Source organism: Rattus rattus, chromosome 2 (genome assembly GCF_011064425.1).
Source record: "Rattus rattus isolate New Zealand chromosome 2, Rrattus_CSIRO_v1, whole genome shotgun sequence".
NCBI lineage: Eukaryota > Metazoa > Chordata > Mammalia > Rodentia > Muridae > Rattus > Rattus rattus.
The window spans coordinates 114,571,519-114,585,369 of NC_046155.1; the positions used below are offsets into that span (position 1 = coordinate 114,571,519).

A 13,851-nucleotide genomic window follows, 5' to 3' on the forward strand; every position below is an offset into this window, starting at 1 on the left:
ACAGTCTAGTTCACTGGGGGTTCAGTCTTAGCAGGACCCAGGGCTTCCCCTTCCACTGGTGCTCTTACTAGGATATTCATTGCTACCTATGAGGTCAGAGTCCAGGGTCAGTCCATGTATAGTCTTTAGGTAGTGGCTTAGTCCCTGGAAGCTCTGGTTGCTTGGCATGTATTTTATTTTTACTGTATATTTTTATTTACATATCAAATGTTATTCCCATTCCTGGTTTCTTGTTCATAAGCCCCCCTACAAATTCTCCCTCCTTCTTCTAAAAGTTTTTCCTCCTTATCATCCCCCCAACATTCCTTACACTGGAGGTCCAACCTTGGCAGGACAGGGCTCTCCTTCCTAAGGGCCCCAACAAAGGCCATCCTCACTACTCATACAGATGGAGCCATGGGTCAGTTCATGTATACTCTTTGAGAAGTGGTTTAGTCCTGGGAGCTCTGGTTAGTTGAAATTGATGTTCTTATGGGGCTGCAAGCTCTTTCAATCCTTTCACTAATTCCTCCAACCAAGTCCCATTCTAGTTCAATGGTTTACTGCTGGCATTTGCCCTCTGTATTTCACATGCTTGCTCTGGCTGTGACATTTCTCAGGAGACATCTATATCAGTTTCTGTATATACATATATGTGTGTATATATGTGTGTATATATATATATGTGTATACACACACACACACACACACACACACACACACACACACACACACACACATATATATATATATATATATATATAGGTCACATGTAGGGAAGGCTCTGAATGGCCATGCCTTCAGACTCTGTTTCAAGACTTTGCTTCCATATCCTGCCCTATAGTTTATTTTGTTCCCCCCTTTTAAGAAGGGTAAACATTCACACTTTGGTATTCTTCTTGACCTTCTTGTAGTCTATTTATTGTATCTTGGGTAATTCGAGCTTTTAGGCTAATATCCACTTATCAGTGATGTGTACCATGTGTGTTCTTTGTGATTGGTTTTACCTCACTCAGGGTGATATTTTCTAGTTCAATCCATTTGCCTATGAATTTCATAAAGTCATTGTTTTGATAACAGAATGTAGTGGCCATTGTGTGGGTGTGTCACATTTCTGTATCCATTCTTCTGTTGAACGGCACCTGGGTGCTTTCTAGCTATTAGCTGTATAAATAAGACTATTTGTGAACATAATAGAGCATGTGTCTTTGTTGTATGTTGGAGCATCTTTTGGGTATATGCCCAGGTATATAACTGGGTCCTCAGTGCAATGCCCAAATTTCTGAGGAACCTCATGACTGATTTCCAGAGTAGTTGTACCAGTTTTCAAAGCCACCAACAATGGAGGAGTGTTCCTTTTTCTCCATATCCTTACTAGTATCTGTTGTTACCTGAACTTTTGATCTTAGCCATTTTAAATGGTGTAAGGTGGAATGTCAGGGTTCTTTTGATTTGCATTTTCCTGATCACTAAGGATATTGAGCATTTCTTTAGGTACTTCTTGACCTTTCAATATTTATCAGCTGAGAATTCTTTGTTTAACTCTGTACCCCATTTTTAAAAGAGTTATCTGGTTCTCTGCAGTCTAACTTCTTGAGTTATTTGTATATTTTGGACATTAGCCCTCGATCAGATGTAGGATTGGTAAAGATATTTTCCTAATCAGTTGATTGCCATTTTGTCCTAATGACAGTGTCCTTTACCTAACAGAAGCTTTGCAATTTTATGAGGTACCATGTGTCAATTCCTGATCTTAGAGTGTAAGCCGTTGGTATTTTATTCAGGAAAATCTCCAGGGTACCCATGTGATCATAACTCTTCCCCACTGTTTCTTCTATTTTTTGAGGTGTCTGGTTTTATGTGGGGTCCATGATCCACTTGGTCTTAAGCTTAAGTACAGGTTGATAAGAATGGATAGATTTTCGTTCTTCTACATGCTGACCTCAGTTGAACCAGCACCATTTTATTGAAAATGCCATCTTTTTTCCATTGGAATGTTCTATGCCCTTTGTCCAAAGATTACGTGATATAGGTCATGGCTTCATTCTGGGTCTTCATTCTATATCCTAGTCTCTTGTCTGTCTCAGTACCAATATCCATACAATTTTTAACACTACTGCTCTGTAATACTGTTTAATGTCAGGGATATTGATTCCTAGAATTTCTTTTGTTGTTGAGGATATTTTTCACTATCCTGGGATTTATTTTTATTCCAAATGAATTTGAAAATTACTTTCTAACTCTATGAAGAATTGAGTTAGGATTTTGATGGGACTTATTGAATTTATTGATTGCTTTTTGGCAAAATGGCCATTTTTACTATATTAATCCTGCCAATCCATGAGCATGGGAGTCCTATCTTCTAAGATCTTCCTCAATTTCTTTCTGCATAGACTTGACATTTCACCATACAGATTTTTCACTTTGCTTGGTTATGGTCACCTCAAAGGTATTTTTATATTATTTTGGACTATTGTGAAGATTGTCATTTCCCTAATTTCTTAATTAAACATTTTTTCCTTTGGGTGGGCTTACTGATTTGTTTGAATTAATTTTATATCCAGCCACTTTGCTGAAGTTGTTTTTCAGGCCTAGTATTTCTCTGAGTAGAACTTTTTAGGTCCTTAACTATGCTGCATTTCTACAGATAGTGATATTTTGACATCTTCTTTTCAATATGCATCCCTTTGACCTCATTCTGTTTGTCTGATTGTCCTGGCTAGGAATTTAGTACGATATTTAATAAGTAGGGAGAGATTGGGCAATTTTGTCCAGTACCTGATTTAATTGGGATTATTTTAAATTCTCTCCATTTAATTCAATGTTAGCTACTGGTTTGATGTACATTGTTTACTATGTTTCAGTATGGGTCTTGAATTCTGATGTTTCCAACACTTTTTATCATGATAGTATGTTGAATTTTGTTAAATGCTTTTCCCAGCATCTAATGAAATGATCATGTGTTTTTCCTTCAGTTTGTTTATACAGTAGATGACGTTGATAAATTTCCATATGTTCAACCATCCCTGCATCCCTGGGATAAGTCTACTGGATCATGAAAAGGATGATCATTTTGATGTGTTCTTGGATTTGCTTTTGTGAGAATTTTATTGTATTTTTGTGTCAATATTCATAAGGAAATTTGTCTGAAGTTCTCTTTCTTTGTTGGGTCTTTGTGTGGTTTTTGGTATACGAGAAATTGTGGCTTCATAGAAGGAATTTGGTAGTGCCCTGTCTGTTTCTATTTTTGTGGAACAGTTTGGACAGTATTAATGTGTAAGGTCTTGTATGAAGGTCTGATAGAATTCTGCACTAAACCCATATGGTTCTGGACTCTTTTTGATCGGGGTGACTTTTTATTAACAGCTTTTATTTCTTTAGGAGTTATGGAGTGGTTTAGATGGTTTTATGTGATCCTGGTTTAACTTTTGGTACCTGGTATTTGTAGAGAAAATTTTCCATTTCCTCCAGATTTTCCCAGTTTTGTTAAATATATGGGCTTTAGTAGGATCTGATGATTTCTTGAATTTCCTCAGGTTTTGTTGTTATATCTCCTTTTTCTTTTCTGATGTTGTTAATTTAGATACTATCTCTTTGTCCTTTCATTAGTCTGGCTAAGGGTTTATTTATTTTGTTGATTTTTTCAAAGAAGTTCATGGCACTGTGATTCTTTCTATATGTCTTTTTTCTACTTGGTTGATTTCAGCCCTGGTTTCATTATTTCCTGACTTCTACTCTTCTTGGGTGTCTTTGCTTCTTTTTTGTTCCAGAGATTTTTAGGGTGTGCTGTCAAGTTTGCTAATATATGCTCTCTCCTGTTTATTTTGGGCACTCAGAGCTATGAGTTTTCGATTTAGTACTACTTTCATCATGTCCCATAAGTTTGGGTATGTTGTGCTTAATTTTCATTAAATTCAAAAAGACTTTAATTTCATTCTTTATTTCTTCCTTACCAAGTTATCATTTAGTATAGCATTGTTAAGCTTCCATGTATATGTGGGCTTTCTGTTGTTTTTATTTGCTATTGAATGCCATTTTTAGTCTGTAGTGATCTGAGAGAATGCCAGGAATTATTTCAATCTTCTTGTATATCTTGAAGCCCATTTTGTTATTGATTATATGGTAGTATAGCATTGTTAAACTTCCATCTATATTTGGGCTTTCTGTTGTTTTTGTTGTTATTGAATGTCATGTTATTCTGTGGTGATCTGATAGAATGCCAGGGATTATTTCAATCTTCTTGTATATCTTGAAGTCCATTTTGTTATTGATTATATGGTCAACTTTGGAGAAGGCACTGTGAGGTGCTGAGTAGAAGGTATACTCTTTTGTTTTAGGTTGAAATGTTCTATAAATATCTGTTAAGTCCATTTGGTTCATAACTTCTGTTAGTTTCTCTATGCCTCTGTTTAATTTCTGTTTCCTTGTTCTGTCCATTGATGAGAGTTGGGTGTTGTAATATCCTACTATTATTCTGAGGTACAATGAGTGCTTTAAGATTTAGTAATGTATCTTTTATGAATGTAGGTATCCTTCTATTCAGAGCATAGATATTATGGATTGAGAGTTCATTTTGGTGGACTTATTCTTTTGAAGAATATGCTGTGTCCTTTCTCCCTTATCTTTTTTGATAACTTTTGGTTGAAAGTCGAATTTATTCTATATTAGAATGGCTACTCCAGCTTGTTTCTTCCAACCATATGTTTGTAAAGTTGTTTTCCAACTTTTTATTTTCAGCTAGTGTCTGTCTTTGTCTCTGAGATGGGTTTCCTCTATACAGAAAAATGCTGGATCCTCTTTACAGATCCTGTATGCTAGTCTATGTCTTTTTATTGAGGATTTGAGTCCATTGATGTTAAGAGATAAAAGGAATAGTGATTGTTACTTCCTGCTATTTTTGTTGGTAGAGGTGGAATTATGTTTGTGGAATTATCTTCTTTTGCTATCATTGCAAGGAGATTACTTTCTTGCTTTTTCTAGGGTGTAGTTTCCCTGCTTGTAATGGAGTTTCCATCTGTTATCCTTTGTGGGGCTGGATTTGTATAAATATATTGTGTAAATTTGGTTTTGTCATGGAATATCTTAGTTTCTCTATCTTTGTTAATTGAGAATTTTGCTGGACATGGGGCTGGCATTTGTGTTCTCTTGGGGTCTGTAACACATCTGCCCAGGATCTTCGGTCTTTTATAGTCTCTGGTGAGAAGTCTGGTGTAATTTTGATAGGTCTGCCTTTATATGTTTCTTGAACTTTTCCATTATGGCTTTTAAAATTCTTTCTTGGTTTTGTGCATTTGGTACTTTGATTATTATGAGACAGGAGGAATTTATTTTCTGCTATAATCTATTTGGGTTCTATAGGCATCTTGTATATTTATGGGCTCCTCTTAGGGAAGCTTTCTTGTATAATTTCATTGAAGATATTTACTTGTCCTTTAATTTGGAAGTCTTCACTCTCTTCTATACCTATTATCTTTAGGTGTGGTCTTCTCATTGTGTCCTGGATTTCCTGGATGTTTTGTGCTAGGACCTTTTTAGCATTTTACAATATCTTTGATGGTTATGTCAATGTTTTCTATGGTATCTTCTGCCCAAGAGATTCTCTCTTCTATCTATTGTTTGCTGTTGGTGATGCTCAGGATCTATGACTCTTGATCTCTTTCCTAAGTTTTCTATCTCCAGGTTTGTCTCCCACTGTGCTTTCTTTATTGTTTCTATTTCTATTTTTAAATCCTGTCTGATTTTGTCCATTGACCTTACTTGTTTGTTTGCTTTTTCCTGTAATACTTTAAGGGATCATTTAAGGGATTTTTATGTTTTCTCTTTAAGGGCTTCTATTTATTTACATGTGTTGTCCTGTATTTCTTTAAGGAAGTTATTTATCTCCTTCTTAAAGTCCTACATCATCATTATAAAATTTGATTTTAAATCTAAATCTTGCTTTTCCAGTGTGTTTGGATATCCAGTATTTGCTTTGGTGGGAGAACTGGGCTCTGATGGTGCCAAGTAATCTTAGTTTCTATTGCTTAATTTCCTGTGTTTTTCCCTTGCCATTAGGTTATCTCTGGTGTTGGCTTGTCTTGCCTGTTTTGAAATTGGCTTGTCTCCTTTCAGCCTGTTTGTCAGCATTCCTGTAGGCCTGTTTTCTTTCAGCCAAATCTGGGAGCAGAGAGCTCCGTTCTCAGGTGTGTTGGTGCTCCTGGCTACTTGCTTTAATCTCTAGATGCAGGTAGCAACCCGAAGGGTCCTGCCCGTGACTGCTCCTAAGTTCCTATGCCCAGGGGGCACAGATGGCACTAGATGATTTCCTTTGGGTCAGGAATGTGGAGAAAGTATTTTTCTCCTCTGGGTTCTTAGAGGTATCTGTACTTCTGAGGGTTCAGCTCTCCCTTCCCCATGGGATTTGGGTGCAGAGAGCTTTGGTAGTGCTTCCGTTCAGTTCTGGGCACAGCCAGAAACCAGCCACTTCCTGCTACTAACTGCTCCTATATTCCTGTATCCAGAAACACTATGCACTTTCCTCTTGTTCTGGGAATGTGGGCAGAAGTAGGCAGAAGTAGTGGTCTATCCTGAGGTCTTGGGATTTTCTCCATTTCTGGTAGTTCAGCTCTTTCCCCAATGGATTTGGATACAGGGTGCTGTGGAATTGAATATTTTATTTTTGTAAAAAAATTAATATTACAAAAGACAATGTGCTTAGATCAAATTCATGCCAGACTCCCTCACGCCTTCCAGCTCCCACTCCTCTTCTACAACTTTCTCCTACCTTCTGTCTTCTGGATAATTTTACACCCCGCTAAATCAATTTTGTGCATGTACTCAAGGGTATGAATACATTCACTGTGATACTATTGCTCTACCAGGTGTCATGTGATTAAAGAAAACTGACTCTTTCTCTTCCTCGAATCCATATACTCTCTACTCTTCCTCATATCAGGGAAAGAATATCTTCACAAGCACCTATATCTTCCATGAGGGATTATTGACTGGCTTAATTTTATACAGATCTTATGTAAACAACAATAGCTACTTTGATTTCTTGAATAAAACAGTCTTGTAATGTTCAGATGATAGTGTTTATTTTAAATATAGCTTGGATCTAGATCCCACAATCCTCTTAGTCCCCTTCTATTATTTTCTCCAATGTTTGGGAGATGTTATACAGATGTCCTAAAGATATTCTTTGCAATTTCACCAGGTGTGAGTTTCTTTGTTAAAAACTACCACCACACAAAGAAAGTTTTCTAATGAGAACTGAGACTATAGTAGTATATGGGTACAGAGAGATGAATTGAAATAAAAGCTTGAAATTCTGAATGTTTAGTAAAATCATAATAGATATACCCTAGGGCCAGTGAACTCCCCATGCATGGGCTCTTGAGGTTGCACGTAGGCACGGCATTAGCAGCAGCTATCTAGATATATGATTTTCTAGCCTCTTTTCACATGAAAAACAGGGTGATGATTTTATGATAAAGAAACAGAGGATTTGTGTTATATATTCTCTTTGGCTGATTTCCTTTGAACTGGTGCATATTTGGTTTAGGAGGTCTCCCTATTTCATAGTGTCTAAAGGTTTCACTGTCTTTGTGCACCATGATGGCATTGTCTACATAAGTTTGTGTGTTATGCTGCATATTGATGTGGATAAAATGAGTATTAGACAAACTAAAGAGGGGCCTTATAAGAATCAAAATTGTTATTAAGTAGTTAAGTGTTAGTATGAGATAGAATGTCTATGTTGAATTTTCATATTAGTTTTAATTTGGTTGGTAGAGAATAGGTGTGTTGGAAAAAAGAGATGGATTTTGCTAGATAGAGTTTACTAAAAAGCAGAAATAAAGGTTTAGAAAGAGATGATATGTAAATAAATAAAATATGCAATAAAAATGAGATGAAATGGTAATGGAACCCATGAGTAAAGAAGTAATTTTCAAAAGGTGGGCATTGTAGTAAATGGGCACGGGTAGGAGGCCTTATCAGTAGGGTCAAATTATATATATATATATATATATATATATATATGTATATATATATATATATATATATCAGATTACCAGATACTTTGATTAAATTCATTGTTCAGAAAGAAGTGATTGACAATTACATTAATGTCATATGGTTGGAGATTCCATGGTTGGGTGAGATTGATAAGTACCATTTTGGAGTTTTTCATGTCATGTGGTTACTGATAAATAGGAGAACTAGTTTTCCTATACTTTCTTCTTTCCTCTTGGACATATGGCCAATGTCACAACTAGTACCCTGAAGGTAGACAACTACCTTTTATCATAACTGTTACAATCAATGAAATCATACTCAAAATGTCCAAATTAAGTTACCGGTTTAGTACATAGTTTCTTTAGCAGTTTAGACATGAGTATTTCCCAAACTAGAGAGAATCAGTAGAGGCCCAGGGCCAGATTGTGACTACAAAAAGCAGGAGCAAATGTAGCGTGATCACTGGATGGCAATTGTCCTCAGAAATGTTTTCATGAGGTCATATCACTGTATATTAGGTTACATTTCCTAGAAAGACAATAAGACTACGTGCATAAGTAAATTAGAAAAGTTAACATCACTGGAAGTTTATCAGGGATTTTAAAGACTTTATCGCAGTGATTGGAAATAGGCTTCTCAACTGAGAATTAGAGGCTCACAGAGTCAAAAGAGTCATCGGCGGGGGGAGGGAAGAGAGGCAGCTTCAGATGGGTGTTAACTGAACAGAATATATCCTAAGATCTAATAATTTCTAATTTTTATGTGATTGTCTTCCTTTCGTATACAATTCTTGAGCCTTCCTCTTTATTCTAAAACACATGTATTAATGCTCCCAAAAAGCAGTCATACCAAAAATATCTTAGGGAACTTGAAACATCCTGATTATCCTTCATTTCTCTAACCTCTTTCCTGTGAATGTAGGTTATAGTTCCTTTCTAAAAGCTATCAAAAACTTTCTGCCCAAGGTTATTAATTTATGTTAAAGGAGACTCCCTTTAAGGTCCAGACATCTCTGAATAGATATCTCATAAGATACCTTATAGTGACATCATTTTTTGTTGTAATTGCCACTACACTCTAGATGTCAAAAAACAAGTTTCTATGTTTACAAGACAGAATTCAAAGCAAAAGCAAGAATAGAAGTACAAGCAGAACAGTTATCTGTTCCTCATCAATCCATTGAGAAAACCCAGGTATGATATCAGATAAATGTAAAAATTTAGATTTGATTATAACTTTATCAGCTTTTAAAAATTTTTAATTCTTTATTGATCCTTCTAGGAACCATTAAATACATGTTAAATACATCTCATTAAGCATCAATATAGCTAAAATTCTGTAATTCTTGAAGATTATATGGGTAAATGCATCAAAACATTCTTATGGTGCCACTATGACAACTATAGTGTCCTTTTGATAAAAATATTTTAACAGGAATTACATAAGAACACATGATGTAAAGCAATACAAATTGATTAAGTCAATGAAAATAGGAAGAAAAAAACTCAAATTCCTTTTCTAGCAAGTTTTTCTGTACTTTTGGCTTGAAAATGTATCACATGAGTGCAGCATTTCAAGTTAGATATTTAAGTATTAGAATACCTCTCCTTCTGCTGTTAGGTCTTCGTAGAGTATATTTAAAATTCCCATATTGATCCCTAGTATGCTATTTACTCCATTCTACATGGGAGGTACCTAGGTATGTGATCCTAGTATAATGATGTAGATTGGAACAAAACTATCAATCAGATAAATTTGATGAGATATAACACACTCTTAAAATTGAAACAGACATTTTATTCATAATATAAAGGAAATAAATATAGAAGCAAGACATAACATTTGAGGTTCATTGATTTTGGCATGAGGTAATTTCATTACTTCAGGAACATGAAATCTCTTACTGTCTCATTCCTATTTATCATCCAATAGTGAATAATCGAGAAGATCCAGAGCAATTCATGTTTTAGAATGTCTGTGGCACCAATCATTGTGGTAATATTTATTTTTGTCTCATAAAGATGTCTTCTACTGGTTCACAGTTGTAAGTGCTGTCCTTGGGCCCTTTAGAGGGATTTTCTGGCTATGCACCACTCATCTTATCACACATGTATGACCGAAGATATTTCTAATAATTTAATAGTCATAGGGTGAGGGGTTCAAGGCTAACCGGTAAGGTCCCTTTCACCAAGATCCCTGATTATCTGTGGGTCTTTCTTTAGAATTTTCATGAAGGACAAAATTCCCATCACTCATCAGTTTTGTACACCATCCTTGAGAGGGGCATATAAACTTGTCACAATTCCATAGGTTTGTTGGGAGTAAGCTACATTTACTATGTATTGTGTCATCCAAAAATTCTTAATGCCTGTCATGAAATCTTATATTAAAAACAGTCTTCCATGTAATATTTCATATAGGGCTTGAGCTTAGTATTGAATTCTAATTCTCAATGGGATGAGAAATAAATGTAGCCATTTTTCATAGGTATCCTTACAAACTTTGACTAAATCTATATTACTGTTATTTCATCTTTTACTATTGCATAAGGATTGTGAAATGCAAGTGGAAATTGTATTCAATATCTTATTCCTAGAACTGTACATACAGACTTGGTCATCTTTGAAATAAGTACTAGATCATTATCACTCTGTAGTGATTGGAGAGGTCAACACTTTCTTTTGGTGGCTTTTTGCCACTTTGGTGGCTTTCTGTAGTCCTAGTAGGGGAAACTTTTTTGTAATAATCTGATTAATGTGTCTGCAAATATCAACAGATACTTCTGACTATCACTTGAGACATATAAGTAATTGTATTTTTCAGTACTCACTTAACTATGTATCTTTTATTTGCATCCATTCAAGTATTAGCATAGTAAGAGAATAGTTGGAGTTATATGTATGCATAGAGTACAACTGAGATATACTTGTTTTATTTTCTTGTTACTTATTAATTTAGGAAAGTTCAGTTTAATTCTTTAGGATTACACTTCCTTACAATGGGAAGAAGTCTGATACTACTTTAATGCTTCTTCATTTCATATCTATAGTGATAAAAATGTATTTCCCTTATAGTTTTATGATCTCTTTTGCATTGGCATAGAGCCCCATTATTTTTTGTTTGTTTGCTTACTTAATTTTAGTTCGCATTGTTCTGCTAGCCTATGTCCTTTCCTCTTACAATGGATGGCTGCTCCTTTAGTAGTAAACTGTTTACATTTTTTCTGTACACAGATTATTTTATTATCAGAATTGTTAAAGCTAAAGTCCAATATATTTTCTCAATTCATGATTTCAATGATGACATAATTTATAGAAGGACACAGATTTCAGTGAGCAAAATTTATTTAAGAACTAAGAGCATGTGAGAATTGAACACATGAAGGAATCAGTAACCTTGGAAAAAAGAACCATGCAAAGACATGCCATGTGCGTGTGTGTGTGTGTGTGTGTGTGTGTGTGTGTGTGTGTGTGTGTGTGTGTTGGCAATCATTGATTGAGAAATATTTACAGTCTAATAAGGTAATAAGATTTTTTTGTCTCCTCTTTTGTTAAAAACAGGTGCCTAGATTGCACCGAAATTGAATTAACCAGTCATTGAAATCATGAGTCAGGACAGTGAATACAAAATTTTCTTATGTGTGCTTAATGGTAAAGTCTCATCAACGGAAAGTGGTTACATTGGTCATTTGGTGGAGGACTTACAGAATTTTACAATAATTATGGTTAAGGGATCATTTGATATAATGACATCAAAACATATGGTGAAAGGTAAGGTCATTATATTTTCTTATAGATGCTTTGTCTCATTATGTACAGGACAAAGATAAGATAGAATAATGAGATCACTTGTCATTGACCTTATCTCTACATAACTCCCTGAGAGTAATAGTTTGTCAAAGTGACTATAGGACCACTTAACATTCATAGAAGTAAGTATGGAATCATAGAAATTTCATTAAAAATGAATTATTTTGTAGATGTAAAGCTCAGTTTAATAAAACAGAGTTCGAAGAATATGATAAACAGTAAGAATAGTATTCCATAGAAGACAGTAATGATTAAATCAAGATAATTCAATCAAAGTTATTTCTGCTATAATTAAAATGTGTTCCAAAGACTCTTTATAGTGTCAGAGGAAAAGCATGTGACTTGACACAGAGGTGGAAAGTTCCTAGACATTCAACAAGGAGAAATGCATAGATTTGATACAGCTACAAAATGCAGCCATGTCTATCTGGGAATTCTCTGTACTTCTCTTCTGATGCTATATCATAGATTAGGGTAAATCTCCAGAAAGCACTAGATTTAGTATGCTTTACCAGTGTTCTATCTCACAACTATGTAGAATTTCATGGAGTTCAATAGTGAATATGCTTTCAACCTATGGACACATTTAAGCATCTCACAGTAGCTTTGTTGTCTTCTATATAAGAAACAAAAGATATGAACCATCAAATAAATAAAGATAATCACTTCCATGTTTCCAAAGACAAAAAAATCTTAAAACATCCCTATAACCTATGTAACATACATTTTGCTAATGATTTGGAGCATTAAATGAGTAACCTTCTTAAGCAAAGATTTTGCTGAAACTTCCTCAGAGCACTTTTTACATCAGAGTTCCTCAGGCTGTATAACAAAGGATTAAGTGCTGGAGGCAACACAGTATATAGGACAGAAAACAGTCTCTCTGAAATTGATGGTGCATTTGAGAATGGCTTCAAATAAACAAAGCAAGCAGTAAAAAGGAAAACAGTGAAAACAGTGAGGTGGGGAATGCAAGTAGCAAATACTTTAGATTGACCTTTAGAAGTAGGAATCCTCAGCACAGTGGAGAAAATGTAAAAGTAAGAAATTACAACACAGATAAAACAAGACACACCAAGAAAAAAACCAATTCCAAGACTTGTGTAAATGACCACAAGTGTTTCAGAGCAGGAAATCCTTAGCAATGAGGGAACATCACAGAAAAACTGTGGGATCACATTGGAGCCACAGAAAGGCATAGAAAATGTACCAGCTGTGTATAGGGCTCCAAAGAGTATTCCAGTGGCCCAAGAAATACACACCATCAGCACACAGATGTGATTATTCATGATGGCATCATAGTTGAGTGGAAAACAAATGGCAACATATCGGTCATAAGACATGGAAGTCAGGACAAATACTTCTCCTGATGAGAAAGAAGTCATTAGAAAAACCTGGAAGGCACAACCCTGAATGGAAATAGAATTACTGTGAATTAGGCTATTAATAATGAAATTTGGGATTGGAACAGAAACAAAAAAGATATCTAACAGAGACAAATTCTTCAGGAAGAAGTACATGGGTGTTTGGAGATGCAGGTCAAGGGTGATAAGAGTGATAATGATGAGGTTACTCATTACGGCTTCCATATACATCCCAAGGAAGAATACTCCACATAAAGTCTGTAGCTCCTGGGTGTCAGAGAACCCCATCAGGATAAAACCAGTTAAGGCAGTGATATTAGGCATTCCTGATTCTTTTCATGTGCTGTTACCAGATAAGGAGAAATAAATAAGAAAGTGATACCTTCAAAAATGATTACACTCATATGAAGACATAGTCAGTAGAACTGGAGTCAAGAAACTGTATATGGTATAATATTCTTGCATAAAATTTGCATTCTTCTCTTCCTCATACTCATACTTATCCTTTACTACTTCCTTGCACATCTTATCTTTGTATGTCTCTGTCTTTCCCCCTCACTCTTGCAGTTTTCTCTTTCTTCCCACCTCTCCTTTTCTCTTTCTCTCTCTCTCCCTCTGTTTCTCTCTGTCTCTCTGTGTGTGCCTCTCTGTCTCTGTCTCTTGCTCTGCCTCTGTCTTTGTCTCTGTCTCTCTGTTTCTCT

General features: G+C 35.3%; 1 protein-coding gene across 1 annotated transcript; it reads right to left on the reverse strand.

Moving 5' to 3' along the window:
* Positions 1-12,532: 12,532 nt before the first annotated feature.
* Positions 12,533-13,474, reverse strand: LOC116894246 (olfactory receptor 14A2-like). Its single transcript, XM_032895952.1, has one exon. It carries the CDS (start codon positions 13,472-13,474, stop codon positions 12,533-12,535), a length of 942 nt encoding a protein of 313 aa, XP_032751843.1.
* Positions 13,475-13,851: the final 377 nt, after the last annotated feature.

Coding starts and splice junctions, on each gene's coding strand:
- LOC116894246 (XM_032895952.1), bottom strand. CDS start 13,474: ATGCCTAATATCACTGCCTTAACTGGTTTTATCCTGATGGGGTTCTCT.